Source organism: Protopterus annectens, chromosome 4.part0 (genome assembly GCF_019279795.1).
Source record: "Protopterus annectens isolate FY-2018-M chromosome 4.part0, PAN1.0, whole genome shotgun sequence".
Taxonomy (NCBI): domain Eukaryota; kingdom Metazoa; phylum Chordata; order Ceratodontiformes; family Protopteridae; genus Protopterus; species Protopterus annectens.
Genome location: NC_056733.1, coordinates 1,822,936,745 through 1,822,957,100, shown reverse-complemented (window position 1 = coordinate 1,822,957,100; position 20,356 = coordinate 1,822,936,745). Strand labels below are relative to the sequence as shown.

At 40.4% G+C, this 20,356-nt stretch overlaps 1 protein-coding gene across 1 annotated transcript in view; it reads left to right on the top strand.

Moving 5' to 3' along the window:
- Window positions 1-20,356, top strand: part of CDC25C (cell division cycle 25C) — a 1,649,736-nt gene that overhangs the window by 265,995 nt on the left and 1,363,385 nt on the right. The window contains exon 5 of the mRNA XM_044069511.1: window positions 18,249-18,287. Coding sequence (XP_043925446.1) covers window positions 18,249-18,287 — 39 coding nt within the window. The remainder of the gene's footprint in view (window positions 1-18,248; window positions 18,288-20,356) is intronic.

Sequence of the window (20,356 nt, the reverse complement as noted above, 5' to 3'; positions counted from 1 at the left end):
CTAATCACTGATCTCTGCAAACATTATCTCCTTTGGTGGATGAGAATGGATGATAGTCTTTGGTGTCGACCCTTTCAACCTCTTCAGCCCAAAGCAACGGTGACTATGGATGCTTCCCTGGTAGGGTGGGGGGCCACTTTCAGGGAAAATACGTTTAAGGCATGTGGTCTCCTCTAGAAGTCGACTTGGATATCAACATTCTAGAGCTCAGAGCCATTACTGGTGTTACAAGCTCTCCATCCTCTTCTTCCTCTCGGACCAATTGCTATCCAGTCTGACATCATGTCTGGTCTGGTACATCAACAAGCAGGGAAGGACCAGATTTTTCCCCTTTTGCCACGAAGCTATGAGAATTTGGCAGTGGGCGATAGCTTCCAACCGTTTCCTGATTGCAACACACATCCCGGGGAGTTCCAACGTGATTGCGGACAGGCTGAGCAGATGCATCCTGCTTCCTCACAAGTGGTCTCTCAACCTGAGAGTGGCAGAGGAAATTTTCAGCCGCTTGGGTCGACCTTGCTGCATTCAGTTTTCCTCCCCCTCCAATATGAAGTGCAGCAGCTACTTTGCTCTCTTTTCTCCGCCTGGGGAGTCCCCGAGAGATGCTTTGCCTCACGATTGGCCCGCGGGTCTCCTGTACGCTTATTCTCCCATCCGCTTGATACCCTTGGTCTTAAGGAAATCTACTGTGTTTAGAAGCAGAATAATTCTCATTGCTCCATTCTGGCCTCAACAGCTTTGGTTCCCCTTCCTTCAGCCACACCTGCTCCGACCTCCTTGGATCCTCGACTTCCATCAGGATCTCATTTCTCACCCCCAAGGGTTGTAGTCTCCAAATTCGAACACGCTCAAACTGACAGCTTGGTTGCTCCACTTCCGTTAGTAGCCAGGCTTGAATCACTCTCTTCTCCGGTACGAAATATTATTTTGGCCTCCCATAAAGCTTCTACCAGAAAACTTTTTAAAGACAAGTGGAGACGCTTTTCCTTGTGGGCACAAGAGCTGTCTCTGGATCCTGTCTCTCTTCCAGTAGCTTTGGTTCTTCAATACCTGACCGATCTTTTCTTTAACGGGGCTTCTGAATTCACGATTCGGGTGCATCTAGCTGCCATCTCCAATTTCCATGATGGTTCAGACGGAATTCCTATTATCTTCTCGTCTGTGTAAGACCTTCTTGATGGAAATTTTTCATTCTAGACCGCCCATTAGGCAACCTGTGGAATCTTGGAATCTGTCTAGGGTGCTTCATACTTTGTCTCTACCTCCCTTTGAGCTGGCTGCAACCTATGATGTGAAATTTCTGTCTTGGTAGACCTTGTTTGTGGTGGCGGTTACTCCAGCCAGATGTGTATCAGAGCTGCAAGCATTATGCATTGAGTTCTTATTTGATTTTACATAAGGACAGAGTATCACTTCACACCAATCCCACTTTCTTAGCAAAGGTGGTTTCGGATTTCTCTATTTATCAGTCCATTGAGTTGCCTGTGTTTTTCCCTCATTATACCAACAAAGGGGGAATACTGTCTTCATTCCTTGGATGTCCACAGACAGTTACGTTTTTTATTTGTACATGACAAAGTCATTTCGTAAGTCAGATCAGCTTTTTGTTGCCTTTGCAGGCTCTAGAATGGGATCAGCAGTGTCTAAGGTTACCTTGTCTAAATGTCTTAGGGATTGCATCTCCTTTGTTTATTCTCTGCAGGTGGAATCCACTCCTGGCTGCTTTAAACCTCATTCCACTAGAGCTGTGGCTGCTTCTGTCTCCTTTCATATTAGGGCTTTCATGGATGATATTTGTGCAGCTGCCACTTGGGCCTACACCCCATACCTTTATCAAGCCTTAGAAATTGATCTGATCCCCAGGGGAAGAACTGCCTTTGGCTCTATGGTACTCTGGAATTTTCTTCCATGAATCCACCCAAGATTCTGTAGTAAGTGGGAGTCTGTCCCATCGGTGAGGAATGGAAGAAGATTAACAACTTCAGATTAAGAAGTTATGTCTTACCATAACGTTCCATCTGAGTTGTTGATCTTCTTCCATTCATCACACCCTTCCAGCTTCCTCCGCCAAATCCTCCTGGCGGATCTTCGGGTTATTTTGGTGTGTTAGGGTTTTTGCGCAGAGGTGGCCTTTGCCTTTATTTCTGTTTCTAATGTATGTTTCTACTATATGTTGTGCAAACTCTATCTGAGGTATGTGATGAAGGGCATTGTGGGTGGTAGCATGGCCCGAGAGTTTGGTGTATGCTAGCTTGGTATTTGGCACACTCTGTTCCGAGGGTTCGGAACCGTACCATCAGTGATGAATGGAAGAAGATCAACAACTCAGATGGATCGTTATGGTAAGACATTGCCAAATCAATCTGGAAAAAGGAAGTTATTTTTTTCCTGAAGCAGATTGGTCACCAACTAGTGCTTCTTGTTTTTCCTGTTAGACTGCAGTGGTCATGATACCATCATTTAGGAGTTCACAGTAGTTGATTGATTAGTAGCTATACAAGGAGCCTTCTGTAGATTACCTCTGTTACAGCAGATGTTCATGGCTTCAGTAAGCATTATAGGCAGGAGGAATGTATGCTAGCTAGTACCTTTGGTGTGTATTTTCTCAAAGACCATTGACTCATCAGCTTTTCTTTACTAATAGAGATGTGTTTGTTGCCTATTTAAATGAAAGCTTTATTTTGACCTTTACTTAAGCAATAACCGACGTGGTGTAGTATATTGTAGATTTACCCACGGTTGGCGCGGTTTAATCATGAGTGCGAAGCCCGAATGAGTAAACCTAACAATGGGTAAATTTTGATATACAACAACCACGGAATCTGTTGCTATTATACAAAAACATTATTTAAGAAAAAATACTCTTTGTATAACGGATATTACTGTTCTTCTGGTGGTGGTATACTGCTTCTTTGTGTTTATGTACTGCACATGCATATGGGACTTGCATTTCTATGCACGCCCTGTACATCAATGCTTTGAAATGGAAGCAATGGAGGAAGTCTCTTGCTCCATTTTTTTTTTTTGTTTTAAAAAAAAAAAAAAGTTTTGGACACTTTTTATACCAACGGAAAAAAGTCTGGACGACCAGATCTTTTTTTTATCGGTATATTGTGGGATTTACAATGGGCACTTTGACTAATCATCGTGTACGTCTTGGAATATTATAGGGGGGGGTCATTGTATAATAGATGATATTCCATACTTTAGTGTCCATTTTTTCTGTGTTTCTTGGTGCAAGAGCAGTGTCATGAAAGCTTTTACACTGCATCTGATTGAATAAATTGCTTATTGATTTCCTGTCAGTTTAAAGGAGCTAAGCTTCTCAATTAAGCTTTCCTTCATGTGTTTTGTAGGTTTGCCAGAAGTTAACCGTATGAATTACCTTTGCCTACACAAGTGTTATAGGCACCCAGTATAATTGGTAGTCCCAATGGGAGGTCTGTAGGGTGGGAAGTGAATGAGCATGTCCGCATCCTGTTATGTGTTTGCCCTTGTTTTGTAGTTTTGTTAGTCTTCCATTTTGAATATGTTTAATACCTCACATGACTTTACTGACCTAGTATAATTAAACCACCTTGGGAGGTATGTCATGGAGTTGGGGGTCTTGAAGCCTTGCATTGGTTGTAGTCCTCTATTTGCAGTGATTTGCCTTTTTTTCACTATTGTAAAGATGGTTAGTTGTATATTTGAAAGCCTTTATTTTTCATTGTGGGATAGCTGTTCTTTTTCATTAAAATTTTCTCTCCCAAATCCCATTCTTTCTGTGTCTATAATTGTGGCTGAACCACTGTGGATTTCCCTTAGCTGCCTTAATGTTTTAGAAGTTATTGTTCAAGCCTTTTCTGTTTTTAAGGAGCAGTCTCTAACTTTTTGAATCCAACACCATAGCCACAGCCTAATTATAAAAAAAAATTCTTAAATGTTGCTGTACTATTTGCACCTCCGATGTAGTCAAGTAATTTATTCTATAATTGTTATCTTGTGTATTTTTTGTTTATTTTGTTTAGACATTTGGTGATCTGATAAGTCTGGGTCAGGAATCCATTTTCAGGGGAGGCCCAGGGTGAATAGTTCCAGCAGTTGTAAAAAACATAATTATGCAGATAAACCAGTAGAGTTGATTTGAAACAATTTATACATTTACCAATACAACATTGAATTGATAGTGTAAGACAGCATAGTTGTTAAAATAGTTCTTTTTCGGGTACTAGTATAGTATCAGTGAGCAGTACATAAAAATAAAACATCTGGATGGTAAAAATATGTAAAGTTTAAGGATAAAAAAATGGAACAATGTGAATGGAAAATAAAAATATCTAAATGACGTTGAATGGAAAAAATGGTTGTCATAATGATTGTAGTATTATGGTATAAATACATAGTGATATGTGCTTTTTTTATGTAAATTTTAATTTTGAGAGATTTATTGAGAAATAGCTTTAGTAGTCAGCTGGAGGAGAGAGAGGAGGGCTAGGAGCCGTGAGTAATGGGTGATTATAGTGGGGTAAGTAAAAGTTGGGGAGGTAAAGGGAAGAAACAAGATGAGTAAAAGGGGAGAATGGAGTCAGTAAGAAGTTGTGGGTGTGAGTATGATAGTGGGGAATGAGGGAGATAGGAGGATGAGATGGAAAGTAAGCGGTAGAAAGTAGAGATTGTTTTAAGAAAAACAGAACATTTATTACTCAACTCTAAAGAGAACTTTAAATTATGATTACATTATTATGTTTGTATTGTCATATACCTACAAACCCAATAAAGAATAGAGTCATTAAACACCTTCTAGACAAACAAGTCAACCACTGATATATCTATAATGTAGGGAATAAATACTTGCTGAAATGTATCCTAGTATAACTGCTTAATATCAGTTATTCCTTTTGTACATTTACATTGCCCTGGTCTGTAAAATTAAGTTGTCTGTTCAGTACAGGGCACTACATTGTTTTCCAAAATCGGCCATATATGTACCTTTGATAGCTTAGATTGTGACCTCTCTTAGTTTTTGATATTCCGACCCATATGATTCAAAGCCTCATTACAGATGGCTTTGAAAGTGATCACTTGAAGCTTAGGCAAAATGAAACTGTAAAATAAAGGCTTGAGTACAGATCCCTGAGGCACACCTGATTTGAACAGTGCTGGATCTGATTTTTTGTCCTTGAATCACTGTTTGGATTCTGCCTCTGAGCCAGTGATTAATCAGATAAATATTGATTAAACTTGTATTATTCAATTGCCAAATCAGTTGTATGGAATGATAGCAAGTGAAATGTTTTGTTAATTCCAAATATATTACACCTGTACCAGTTTCCATCTCCATAGCCCTGAAGATGCACGCATAAAAGCTTGAGAAATTAAGTGTTAGAACAGCTTTTAAAACATGTTGAAAAATTTTGAAGCAGGTGCAAAATTAGTTTTCAGTATAATTTCACTAATGTATCTCTTTAAGCATTTGCATAATATTGGTGTTCAGCCTGCTGGGCAATTATTTTTTGCTGCCATCTTCTCTCCAAAATTCAAAACTAAATTAACCTATTACTTCCTAAATCTTAGTATGTGTTCTGTATAGGTTTAATTGCCTTGGTTAATACACTAACTTTTAGATAAACCAACAAATTTTCAGGAGTGCAATCTGGTCCACTCAGTGTATCAGTTTTTATTTTATTTATGATGAAGTTACTTAAGTAATATTGGGACATTTTGTCAAATCAATTGTTTTCCATGAACTGAGAGCAACAGTCATGCATAACTATGCCATAAACCAATAAAATATTTAATTTATTATCTCGCAATTTGTGATCACTAATCTTTTTGATTCCTCTAAAACATATAATTAATATGATCCATTTCATTCCTATAGGAGTTAACATATTCCTAAAAAAATTTGTGATCACTTGCCAAGAAATTTTCATGAAGGCAAATTTGGCAGAGCGGCTCTACAAGTGAATAGTAAGCTAAACTTGTAAAAGAAAACTGTAGGAGCATAGCCCAGGTTTCTAGCCGAATAGCACAAATTGAGCACTTTCATCCCAATAAACACTAACAGGACTTCATCAGAAGAATGAAACGCCTCAAGCCCCACTTAAAAAAAAAAAAAAAAAAAAAAAAAAAAAAAAAAATTCACATGATTACACCTACCCAATCAGGCTTTCCTAACACATGGAACCTGAATCAAGTTTCATGACCTACCAGCAATCATTTTATGTTAATGACCCAACAGTGTAAAGAAGTGCAGTCCAATCCCACAGAAATTTAAAGAAATCCACAGTAAACAAGCAGCATTATAAAAATGTGAATAAGTTCTTCCTGGTGAGATCACGTCAGTCTGTCCCATTCCAAGTTTCTGTCTCATACACCCCTCCCTAGCTGTAACCAGGCTAAATAAAATTTCTCAAAAGCGAACTACCCCCTCCTAAGGGAGGGGTATCAGCAGCATCACACCACTGCCCCCCTCAGAGGATGCAGACAACTATGCTGGACAGTATTCCAGTACAGTGTACAAGCACCTGTACAGCTGCATGGACTCAGCCATACCAAACAGAATTTAAACCTGCTCCACAAGGAAATACAAATCTGTTTGGATATCCTGTTATCAACAGTTTTTACAGCCAAAGGAAGCAACTGTTCAAGGGTAAAAAGAAACAAATTCCAAATAGGAAAATCTCTTTCCTCTGCCTCAAGCAAATTAGATCCCTAGTGAAGAACTCCAAAGCCAGTTATTAGTTGAAACTAGCCTCTGAAACAGAGGGAAACCACAAGTCCTTCAGTTGCGTTAGGAACCTCCCTGGCAAAGCCCAAGTTTGTTCTGAATTAGTACTTAATGTTACCTCTTGCACTGATCCTGTCGAGTTAGCCAGCCTGCTAGTTGATAGGTTCATTGCAAACTTCACTCCCTTATCACCCCCACAAAGTCCCAGTCAATATCTCTGGTACTTATTCCACACCTCACATTTCCGTAGATCAAGTGTTTAAGGCTCTATCTCACAGGATGTTCTTAGTGTTTCACTGTTGCAGTCATCACACTTGGGTTATCTGCCTGCAGGTATTCCTCAGTCGGCCCGAATAATAGTCCTGGGATTTCTGCATCGAATGCTGTCGCCTCTTCCGTGATGTCGGAGTATAAAACGTGCAGCTGACGCCATTACATCAGCTTTTCTTGCCATGTGGGAGCCCGAAGCAGAAGCAGTTTGCAAGTGCCGGTAGGTCGATTCCTGAAATTTTCATTTTTCTAGTTTTTCAAACCTGAAGTCTTCTAAAGCTAAGTACCCCATTAGGGTTCATTTTTTCTTGCTGTAACCAATGTCAGAAAAAAGTTAACAATTGTCTTGTCTGTAGAAAGCAAATACCTCAGATTTTCAATCTTACTGGGTCACCTATTTAAGCCTATGACATTCCTCGCTTTCGGTTTTGTGCCTTGTTAAACACCCGAACTATTCGTTATCAGGCTATTTTTGTCACTAAATTCTTTCTCTCTCGTTCACTGTATTCTGAAATGGCTTCGATAAGCCCTCCGACTACCGTTCTGAAAAAAAGCAATTATAAAGACAGACCGCTTAGGTCCAAAACTGCCGACTAGCTTTCGTTAAGCTAGTCGTCAGTCCGCCGGTACTCGGTGAGGAGCTTTTGCAGCCCCTGTTATGCGCTTCTACAGATTTGTAGGCTTCTACTGAGACCCATTCTGAGTCCGGTATGCCGCAAAATGCTTTTTCGACTATAGAATCTGCAAATGCTTCTTCCTTGGATGGGTCCGGAGCTGCTGTGCAGGCACCAACTTCTGAGGGTGTAATCAGACCTTCTGATGTTCCTATTAAACAGACTACTTAGTTAATGACTAAAACTACCAAATTTCTCAGGCCCAGAGTTCGCACTACCCTTAGGAAACAGACGACCAAAGTGCATTCTCAAGCTCCCATGCCACAGAAACAAATGCTTAGAATGGCTGAAGACCTTATTACTTTCATTAGGGGATGACAGCCTTCCACCTCTAAATGACAAAATAGATTTTCCTTCTGATTCTACAGAGCATGAGTCCGATGACAGACGCCTGTGATTACCAGGGCATACCCTTATCTACCTATGATGACTCAGATGAAGAGGATTCCATTCCCTGTGCCACCCCCCACCCCCGAGGAATTTTCTTTCGGTGAAACCTTGCGTACCCTGAGAGAGCATTTCCGCTGGGAATGCCAGAACTGCCCACAGTCCAAAAAGACTCTGGGAATTTTTAGACTTGCCTCAGCATAGGCCTCTAGCTATACTCCCTGTCCTGGATATTGTAGATGTCTTTATGGAATCCAGTCTTACACCTGATACTTTCACACCAGCTCTTTGAAAGTGTGACAAGTCCTACAGAGTAACTGACTTTCACCAATTTCTCTCTAAAAATCCCACTGTGGATCCAGAGACCATTTCCCAGGGACCTAAAGGTATTAAGGCTACTACAGTCAAAAACCCTACCCCTTCGGACATGGATTCTAGGGCTTTAGACAGATTGGGTAAGAAGGGTATATACCTCTGCAACTCTTGCCATCAGGGCTTTAAATTGCCAGTTTCACATGTTGAAGTACTAGAAACATATTATGGAACTAATTAAACAAAAAATTTTGATTCCTGATTGTGCAGAAAATAGACTTACAAGAGTTAATGCATTCGGCAAACCAAGTTGGTAAACATACTTTGCAGTGTGGTTTTGATGTCTTAGAATCATCTTGCAGGGCTGCTGTCGCTAGGTCTGTTCTGAGAAGGCATGCTTGGCTGAAGGAACAAATCTTGGCAGACCATGTTGAAGCAAAATTACTAGATGCTCCATTAAACCAAGAATGTTTGGCTCAAAAGCATTTTAAGTTCTTAAAAAGATGGAGGAAAACGCTAAATCTATGCAAACTGTTAAAGATTTCTTACAGGTACAGCCACCTAGATTCAGTATGCATTGGCCTTCAAAACACTGGTCCTTTCCAGTCCCTCTTAGTCCAAACCCAGGGGCAACAAACCACAAAGACTACAGTCTCAGGGTGTGCACAGATCTAAACAATGAAGTGCTCCCTCCTCAAAAACATGGAGTGGTAAGCCACCCCCTTATGGAAAAAGATCACAATGACTTGTCCTTCATCCTTCCCAGCCATGCCCAAGTACTTGCACCCCTAGGAGGAAAACTCACCCTGCATGCAAAAAACTGGGAGTATATTACCCAGGACTGATGTGTCTTAAACATTGTATCCCAGAGTTACAGATTCTACTTCCACTCACTGCCAGCCCCACGCAGATTGCCAGACCTTCCTCCAAACCAGTAGGCAGAGGCCCAGAAGCAAGTACTTTCTCTTCTCAGCATCAGGGCTATTCAACCTGTTCCAACAGAGCAAAGGGACAGGGTTTCTACTCCAGACTGTCCCTGGTGCCCAGAAAAGAGAACTCGTGGCGCTGTTTTCTGGATCTTTTCACTCTCGACTCCTTCCTGGTTGTACGAAAATTCAAAATGCTTAACTCCAGCAGCTGCTTCCTATGCTAGCCAAGGACTCCTGGCTAGTCACCCTGGACTTAAAAGAAGCTTATCTGCGCATTCCCATAAGGGAATCTTGCAGGAAATGTTTTCGTTTCAGGGCAGGCTCTGTGCACTATCCGTTTTGTACACTTCCCTTTGGTTTATCTACTGCGTCCAGGGCAATCAGAGTGCTTGGCTCCAGCCATTGCATACTGGAGGCAGAGAAATGTTCATATTTACCCATACTTGGACGATTGCCTGATTCAGGCAGACAGTCAGAAATTGCTACTTCAGCACCTGATGTTTGTAAAGAGACTCCTAACTTCTCTGGGGTATACCATGAACGAAAAGAAATCACATCTGGTACCCAGCCAAAAGATTGTATTCCTGGGAGCAAGCTTGAACACAACTTCCCAGATGTCATTCCTCACTCCAGAAAAGCAGGTTTATTTGACAAATTACTTCAAACTACTGGCCACCCATTACCTGCTATCTGCAAGAAAAATACTGCAAGCCCTAGAGTTCATGGCCTCATGCATTCTACTAATTCCATATGCAAGACTGCATATGAGGAAACTTCAGTGGTACTTTAAGTTTCTGGTGTCAACATTCTCAGGACCTGGAAACAGTGATTCCTGTCATTCCTTGCCTAAGGGCAGAGTTCCTTTGGTGGACAGAGGCTTGCAACCACAACAAGGGACTCCCTTTCACACAACCCCTCACCGCCCAAACCCTGACAACAGATGCATCAGACTATGCATGGGGGGCTCACATGGCAGGCAAATGCTTTCAAGGCAAATAGAGCCCAGGACAGATTCACCTGCGTATCACTCAAAAAGTGTTAGCTGTACAGAATGCACTGACAGCCTTCAAATACCTTATCCTGCTAGGACAACTCTTGATAAAGACAGAGAACACCACAGTTGTGTGTTACATAAACATGCAGAGGGGAACTTATTCCTACCCACTCTGCAGGTTAGCCATGGCTCTGTGGGACACTGTCTTGAGCTATCAAGTGCACCTAAAAGCTCAATTCCTGCCAGGCAAACAAAATTCACTGGCAGACTTGAGCAGAAATCTAATGGACCCACACGAGTGGAAACTGGAACCCAGCTCATTCAAACTTCTAATACACAGGTGGGGGACACCAGAAGTGAACCTCTTCGCTTCCCTCCAAAATCAGCTGAGCAAATTTGCACCAGAATTCCCCACAGCCAAGCATAGAAAGTGGATGCCCTAGCCTTTACATGGGAAAACCTCTCAATCTATGCCTTTCCTCCTCTGGCACTCCTTTCAAAAGTACTACTCAAGATCAAACAGGACAGGCCAAGGACAATCCTTATTACACCCGACTGGCCACGCCAGCATTGTTGCCCATTCCTATGCAGTCTGACAGCAGTGCCACCCTGGAACCTACATCAGACCCCCTCTCTGCTGTCCTAGCAGGAGGGACAGATTTTGCATTCTCAGCTGCAAACCCTGAACCTGGCAGCCTGGCTTATTCCCTGAATACATCACCAGCAACCCTCCGCAAACAGGTGCTGGATGTTATCCTTGTGGCCAGGAGGCCTAGTACTAGGAAATCCTATTCAGAAGAGTGGAAAAGATGCTGTTCTTAGAGGCAGTCTCGAGGAAAGGAGACAGCAGTGCTCACCTTACCTCAAATCCTAGATTATCTAGCAGAGCTGCTCCACAAAGGCCTATCCTTCTCATCAATTAAGATTCATGCCTCTGCCATCTCATCTCATTATAATACTAAGCCACCACTCTTCTCTCACCCTTTGATCAAACCGTTCCTTAGAGGAACTGACAATTTAAGACCCCCAAGGAGAGCTCCCACTCCTGCCTGGGACTTTATTCCCCCCTTTTGAGCCTGTTGCTACAGCAGAGTTAAAATTCCTCTTTGGAAAACAGATTTACTTCTAGCCATCACTTCAGCAAGAAGTGTCTTGAGTTACAGGCCCTTATGGCTGTGGAACCCTTCATTATCTTTCATGCGGACAGGGTTTCCCTCAGGACTAACCCATCATTTATGCCCAAGGTGGTATCCAGTGTGGCTTTAAACCAATCCGTCCATTTACCAACCTTTTTTCCTAATCCTCAGAATAAAGGGGAAAGGATCCTGTACTCCTTGGACGTGCACAGACCACTCTGGTTCTACCATGACGGGACTAAACCTTTCAGAAAATCTGACCAGCTGCTAGTCAGTTTTGCTACTGGGGCAGAAGGCAAGGCCATTTCAAAGCAAACCATTTCTAAGTGGGTAGCACACTGCATCCATTTCTGCTACAAACACCATGGAAAACGTACCCCACAGGGGATCAGACCTAATTCCACTAGGGCTACCTCAACCTCTACAGCATTTCGCAGGGGAGTCCCTACCAGGGACATCTTGGAAGCTGCAACCTTGAGTTCTGTACACACATTGACCAAGCCTTAACACTTGCCTATCTTTTCTTAATCTAGAGCTGGATTTGCCACAGCAGTCTTACAAGGCCTGCTAGCCAGCCCCAATACTTCTCGACTGCCTCCCTAGCCAGCCCCAATACTTCTCGACTGCCTCCCTAGCCAGCCCCAATACTTCTCGACTGCCTCCCTAGCCAGCCCCAATACTTCTCGACTGCCTCCCTAGCCAGCCCCAATACTTCTCGACTGCCTCCCTAGCCAGCCCCAATACTTCTCGACTGCCTCCCTAGCCAGCCCCAATACTTCTCGACTGCCTCCCTAGCCAGCCCCAATACTTCTCGACTGCCTCCCTAGCCAGCCCCAATACTTCTCGACTGCCTCCCTAGCCAGCCCCAATACTTCTCGACTGCCTCCACTCTCCCTCAGCTCTTGGAATCAACCCAAGTGTGATGACTGCAACAGTGAAACACGAAGAACATAGTATAGTTGTGTACACCTTACCATAAATGTAGATGTTTGTGTATTCACTGTTGCAGTCCTTATTACTCTCCCTCCAGCCCCCTGTCTTTTCTATACTTTCTACCTGTCCTCTTTTGTGGCCATATCTTATGGCATTGGTATTTATTTTCTACTAGAGGTGTTCCACACCCATGTGATTGCTTCCTATTTTGGGGGCTCCTGACATCTGGGTAAGGAAAAACTGATGTAATGGCCTCAGCTGCATATTTTATACCCTGACCACCTGATGTCATGGAAGAGGCGACAGCATTAGCAGAAAATCCCAAGACTCTGGTATTCGTGCAGACTGAGGGCTACCTGCAGGCAGATAACCCAAGTGTGATGACTGTAACAGTGAATACACTCTAACATCCACATTTATGGTAAGTGTACGCAACTGTACTTTCCATGGGATCTGATAATGTTCCAGGCTGTATTCTGCACCATCTCCAGCAAGAACTAGCTTCGCCATTGAGCACCGTATTCAACCACAGCCTAATTAACTGCCATTGTCATCCCCTTGCACAAATGTGGTGCTATTACTGACCTGGGAAACTCACCCCTTTAGCTTCATAAGCCATGGAGCATATTATGGATCTCCTAAACAAGGACATGGGCTGTCTCCAAACACGCGTCCCCAGCAAATTTAGGTTAATCAGGTGCATATCTTGCTTATTGAACCTAGCTGACTTCTTTGAGACTGTTACCAAGGCCCTGAATGAGGGAAAATATGTGCTTGCAGCTTATCTTGAACTGGCCAAGGCCTTTGACACAATCACCCACTCTGGCATCATTGAAAAGCTAGCACAACTTAGTTAATCCTTATTTCATCACATGGGTGTTCAACTGGCTCACAGAACCCACAAGGTCAAAATATTCCCCACCACCTCCAACAGCAGACCTGTCACTAGTGGTGAACCCCAGGGATCTGTTATGGTACCCTTACTTTCTTGCATCTACTTCTCAGTGGTCCAGGCAAAGACAAAAGGCCTGTGGCCGACCAAATATGCAAATGACTTTAAGTTGGATGCTGTCACTGATTCACCAAATGACGTTGATATCCTGGAAGAGGGTCTCATAGCTACACATCAGTGATGCCAAAGTCATGGCGTTAAGTTAAATGCAAAAACATGTATTATCATACCATTCGGTGAAAGCATGGCCCCTACTGATTACCACATAATCGGCAACCTCCCTAAGCACACAACCCGTGGTGAGAGACTCTGGTACTCAGGTTGACAACAATCTCGCATGCGACCATCATATGGCGGCATTGGTCAGAAAAGCCTTTTACTTCATTCTTCTCATAAGTAAAGGGATTGCATCCAGAAAAAAGGTTACCTCTCTGCACTCCTCCCTCATTAGACCTATAATTGAGTATAACACCCCATTCGGTATATACCTCTTCAAACATCTGCACCAACTGTAAAGGCCACAGAAATGCATCAGAGAGAATCCATGGCCTCCAAAACCTGTTCTGTGTGGACATGCTGAAATCACTATCACATTAATCTATATCATATAGATTGCTGAGAGGTGATCTGTGTCTCACCTGCAAGACAACATCGGACCGTCCCCTACTGGAGACTCTCCATATCCAGTCTAATTCCTCCCATATTACCCACTCGATAGGCCTAAATCTAATATGCAACATCATCAAAACCTGCTGGAGAAAGAGGCTCCCCCGTCTCTGGAATAGAATTCCCGTACATGTCAGAATACCTCACTGACCCTCTTCAAGCACAACCTTGAGTGGATGGGAAACCACAAATTTGTCCCTGGAGTTCCACCTTTGTCCCTCATTGACAGGGGTGACAGGTGCTGACTGAGGTATTTTTGGGGGGATAAACTATTGGCTAGGCTTGCAAGGGCCCCATGGCCTTTAGTCTAGTAACCTCCTATGATCCTATGCAAAAAATTATCATTTAAACTGTCATTCACAACTTGGCTCATAATTTTGGGATAAGATAAATGGAATTACTTGCATTTAAGCCTGGCAGTTTAGAAGCATTTATCCTCAACTGTTAAATTAATTTCTGAAATCTTTTTCCCAGCAACCTCCTCTGGAAGTCTTTTACTCATTTTTTCAGAAATCTGAAATTGTCCCAAAGCAACTTTTCTGTCCCTTCGCCCTTTAAGTTCTTTATCAACTTTCTTAAAAATGTCCTTAACAGTCGTAGGATCATAAGAGGTTACTAGGGTAATGTCCCTGGAGAGGGTGAAAATTAAATCCTGTTACTGTCATAAAGCACTTTGATAAACACAAGGAATAGAAATGAAAAGCAGTAGCTTCTGGGCAACGATTACTGTGAAAAAGCATACCCAATCCCTCTTGATTTTAAATGGCAAGTTTACTTGTCAAATTTTAATTCATTTTTCTCCATCAGCAAAACTCAAATAACCTGCCAGAATCTTTAAAAAGAGTTACCAGAAGCCTTTTTTGGAAGTTCAGAAGTCCGAAAGGCTACCAAAAAAAAAAAAAGTTTAACAATGAAGATGGCTGGACAATTCAAACAAAAGAAACAAATCAGTGAATGGGGACACGAAAGATCTAGTTAATGAAGGCTCTATCAGTCATTTTAACATGTATAATTTTAATGGTTTGGATTTAATGGAACATCATGTTAGTTTATTTAAAATGAGATTTGCATATGTCCCTACATCGAAAAATGAGATGGCTGAGAGCTTAATTGTCTAAGTTATTTAACAAAGTTAAATTTAAAATTGAATTTTGGACATGGTGATTGCCCATGTGATTCGACACTTGCTTTGAAGAAAGGCACTTTTAACCCTCTCCCTCCAGTCCATTTGGCTATTTCAGCTTGTGAATGATTCTGTGAGGGTGACTTTATTAGACTACTTTGTAGGAAAAGGAGTGTTCATTTTAATTTCTCTGTATTTGAGAGAAATTTTATTTGATATTTCAACAAATTACAATTATGAATCCTGGCAGGGGGGGTGTTAATTGTGGATACCCAGGAGTATTCCAGCTAGATGTTGACTATGCTTTATAATGATGAAATATAATATCAGTTCATGACACATTTATATCACAAATTCAGAGATTGCTTAATGTTTGATAGTGTCATAGATGGTTCTCTTTCAAAAGATGAAAGTGATTTTCATAAGGTAGTCCATATATTCCTGTCTTTGGAATGCTCAAGATTCATAAGGATTCAAGCAATTCCCCACAGCGACCCATTATGGCAGCAGGGTGATCCAAGACTGAACCTTCTGGTTTGTTTGTTGCTGATAAATTAAAACAGTTGTTTCATAACCATGCATCTCTTAAGGGCTCATGATGCTTGTAAACCTATCCAGTGTCAAGTCTGATAAATGTATTTTTGTCACTGTTGATGTGGTGAATCTGTTTATACCACATTCTGTTGGTATAAATTGTTTTTTGAAGTTTTAGTGTAGGAAAAGTAATTCTACTAAAGAAGCAAACAATTTGGTTAACTATGGTAGTTTTGACAATACTTCCATCAGATAATGGGCATTAACATGGGGGGGGGGCGGTTGTGCCCCTTGTTAAGCCAATATAGTAATTGCTGCTTGGGGAAAAAAGTTAGTTTTAGCTCTGAATTTGAAGTATATGCTCTTTTGCAACAATTTTTTGGTTGATGCATTTGTTTTATGGAAAATTGGAGATTGCCAAATTAGATTTATTTTTTCATTATATATTAAATGCCACCAGTTAGTGTCTTCTGTGTGGTGACATGCGTGAATGGGCCTTCCTTCGTTGAAGGTTGTGCGTTAGGCCCGGCAAGCCAGCACGTAAAACTCTATTGCCAATCATTATCGGACCTGAGTTCCACTGTGGCGACCCCTAAAAGCCAAAAGACACAAACAAATGAAATGCCACCCCTTTCTGAAATTAATTTGCATTTCTTTTTATATGTGTTTGGAAGTATTAGTAAGTATATAGATAACATGAATTGTCAAACTTATGTAGAAAAGATGCATTTTTACCCTTATAGTTTCTATTTGGCCCCACACCATCAAAAAAGAAGGGGCAGATGATGAGACTTGGTTAAAACTTGTCTTTTGATATTCAAGTTTAACTTGTAATGATTAAAGATGGAGGCTACCCTGAGGACTTACTGGACATAATTAGGCAAGAACTAGGAAAAGACATTCTTTTAGACTCATTTTAAATAACAAATCCTCTCCGTTTAGAATTGGCTGGAACATCTCCCATAAGTCAAATGCTTTGATACTTTCAACACTGATTTCTTTTGTCGATTGGCAAGATCATCAAGAGAAATTGGGAGTTCTCCTTTTCTCTGGAGATCAAGTCAAAGTTAAGAGATGTACCATTAATTTTTAGGAAATGGAGGAATACAAAAGATATTTTGCAGAGGGGTGGTAGGACATGTCCAGTTAATAAAAAGAAAGCTCTTATGGAAACTTGTCGACATGGCAAATATGCTGTTGCAGTTATGATGGTCCATATATAACAATCTTTAGATACAATAGGAAAATAGTATATCAGGGTTTTTATTTGCAAAACTAGTGGGGTTGTGTTGCTTGTTCAATGCTCCACATGACTTTTACAAAAAAAAAAAAAAAGATCCTTAAAAAGGATTTATGAACACTTCTACGATATTAACAAGAAAATAACAAATATGTTATATAGACGTTCACTCACTTGGTGGCTTTAGACTATTTTTATTTACTATTTTATAAAAAAAATAGAAAATAATTCTAGAGGAGCTTATTGTGAAAATAAGCTAGAGTATTGGGAATTAGTCTTGTTGTTGAAGTTAAATGCTTCTAAACTGCCATGTTTAATTGAAACTTATTTTCTTTTCTTCTGTCCTGAAATTGAGATGCTAAGTTTAGATCCCTAGTAATTTAGATGAACAGTATTCCTTTAAACACTTCTTAAATCACGGGCATAGTTTTCCCAAAGTTTTATTAATTTAGTATTGTACACAAAATAGTTTACTTTGACCTCTGTTAATCTGACCAGCACAAGCTAGCAAAGATTTTGCATAATGCAAACTCAAGATTTAAAGTTTCAAAATACTCCGTTATATCAAGAATTGCATTTTCATCTTATTTAATGGTGTATACCTTTACTTTGTAGGGAGGCAATAATGATTTGACCTTTATAACCCTAGTTTACTTACATTTGTTTCCAAGGTTATCTGTTAACTTCAACTCTGGTAAAGAGAACTATAATATACTCTCTACTCCGTGATGGTGATTGACCAGTAATGCAAGCCCCCAATTGCTAGTAGTTAGAATAACATCCTTTTCAACTGTTATCTGTTATGGGCATAAAACCAGTCTTTAATATTGGTCTTTGCTAATTAACCTTCCTAAAGCTCGGTTTCCTTTGAATATGAGATCTCTTGCTGTAATTCATTCTTCTCTTTAATACCGTTAGTAGTATCAGAGCAAAGTTTTTGAAATATTATCAGTTAAAGATTTTCCTCCAAATGTCTGTAGTGAAAACATCCTGTTTACCAGATTGAATCAAACCTTGATGTTTGCTAGCATTAGCTAATCTGTTTTCAGTTTCAGTCTCCTTTAATACCTTGGAATTAAGAGACAGAGAACTCTCTATGGCACGGTTTTTCAGTTTACCCTCCTGCCCCCCCCCCCCCCCCTAATATCTTCATTGGCAGCCTCAGCTGCACAGATAATACTGTTAACTTGTTTGCTAATGTCTGCATTGTGCTCTTTAATTTGTGATGGATAATATATAATAAGTAAATGTATGCGCTGGACATAATTTCTAATGTTGATTTTAATGTGCTGTTGTAGTGTCATTGGAAAGTATCTTTGTGTAATGTAATGGATTACTGTGTGTGACTTTCATTTTGTAATGTGGATTTTTTTTTCTTCTCTACAGATGGCATAAAATGAGCCCTGATATTAGAGAGAGCAAGAAGTAAGAAACAATTTCATGTCTGTCTTACTGTGTGCCATACTGCTTATCTTCTGTTTTGCAGGTTTCTTCATAAACCAATTGAAACCATTTTATGAACTGATATCTTCCCACAAGAGGTGATGTGATCATGAGTTACCTTTTCTGAGCTGAGATTTAGACAAGATTTTTCCTGTTACTGCATTGTTTGAACAACATTCATGGGAATTTCCTTTTTGTTGAAATGATTGCATCTTGAGAACAGCCTCCTGTTGCTGCATAATTAGTGATTCCGCCATATTATCCAAAGCAATCCTTTGCAATGTTTCACTGTGGGTAGTATTAGATGATGGTGTAATGGGTTTTAGTAGTTTTTATACTGTCCATACTTTTTTGTACGGTTGTATGTGCCCATAACGTTCTTTTTATTTTGTGGGTAGCATGGCATATACTTCACTCATTTTTCAGGGAGTGAAGCTTTTCTGCCATTTCTGGTTAGTATGAGGTAGTAGTCCTTCTCTTTGCCAAAGTTCTTCCAAGTAGCAGTACGGTTGATTAAAGCTCAATTACAGTACTAGTGTGGGCACTATGTTTTCATAGCTTAAAAAGAAAAATTAATTTGCTGCATTAGACTATAAAGGTTTAGTATTCTGTGTGTTTGGAGATCTGTCCCTTCTTTTTTTTTTTTTTTTTTTTTTTTAAGTTTAGTCTGATGTGCACACGTCTTGAATTTTGATTACCATAATTTTGCCAGACACCTTTTTTAAATGGTAGGGCCAGATCATATTGAATAAAGTGCTACATGAACATTTTAATATATGAAAACAGAATTCAACACCTAACAAACTCATAAAAGATAAGTACCTTACATGATAACCTTACCTGAGGTTAGTAAAGTTTGTCTTGAGTAAATCCCAGACAAAAGGATTCATGTGCTACAGTGTCTAAAACAAATTTTTAACTACTCCTTTAGAAGGTAGATCATTTAAAAAGTTGGTAGGTAGCAATCAAGAGCATCTGGCATCTGTAGGGGCTGTGGGTAGTGAGTAATGGGTAATACAGCAGATAAAGAGCAGGATATCTACAGTAGCTGGTTAATAGTTGTTAAACCTTTGTGTGGGTGCTGATAAAGCAGTGGCGAATGTGAGAGTTTAAAAAGGAAATACAGTAAGTTGGAAAAACTGAGATGGGTGTAGAACAAATTGATGGGGGCAGATTGTAAAGTTATTAGGAGACTACTGAAAGATGTGAAGGAGAGTACTAGGACTTGTAAACATGCATCCTTCAATGTAAGCTGGGGGCAGTGAATGAGAAGATTGGGGTTGAGGAGTTAAAAACCTACATTACAGGACCATAGGGTTAGATCTGCAAAGATACTAGTTCTTTCTGGGCAATGTGAAGGGAGCCATCAAAGACGTGCATAGCAAGTAAGAGACCAGCATCCATATGTTTTTATAGTGATTTATTTAATTTATTTTGTTAATCAGGTTGTCCCTGTTAGACAGAATCAATTTACTCGGAGGACCTGGGGAGAAGAGCTCTTCAATAGAATATATAAATAATTTGCTGTATTAAATTAGAACTATACATTGAAACAGAAAACAAATGTGAGCCTTTCTGAATAGAAATTATTAGTATCCATTGACATCTTTTTTAGTATATATTCAAATCTGTAGCCATAATCTATGTATTGTCCGCCATCAGTCTAGTGTTATATTTGAATCGGATGATCTTTGAACTATAAGCATAAACAATCATTTATACAGGAGTCAAGTTTCAAATTAGAAGTATAATGTGGTCTGGGATGCTTTCCTGCAAAGGAGGTTAAAAGCAGCATAACTTTGTCTTCACATCTTTCACTTTGAGCACTTAAATGTAGATTTTTGTGTTCAGCAGTGTTGCCTAAAAATCTTAGCAACACGGTTTATCCCATTTGGTATGCTGACACTAAGTAGGTACCATTCTACTTTTCTGTACATGCTTTTTAGTGATGTAGAGTATGTTTTGACAAGATGTGCGCTTCCTGCTTGGTCTGTTTTAGCAGTCTGAGTCCTACTTGGTGATTTAAATATAGGCTCCTTGCATTAATCATA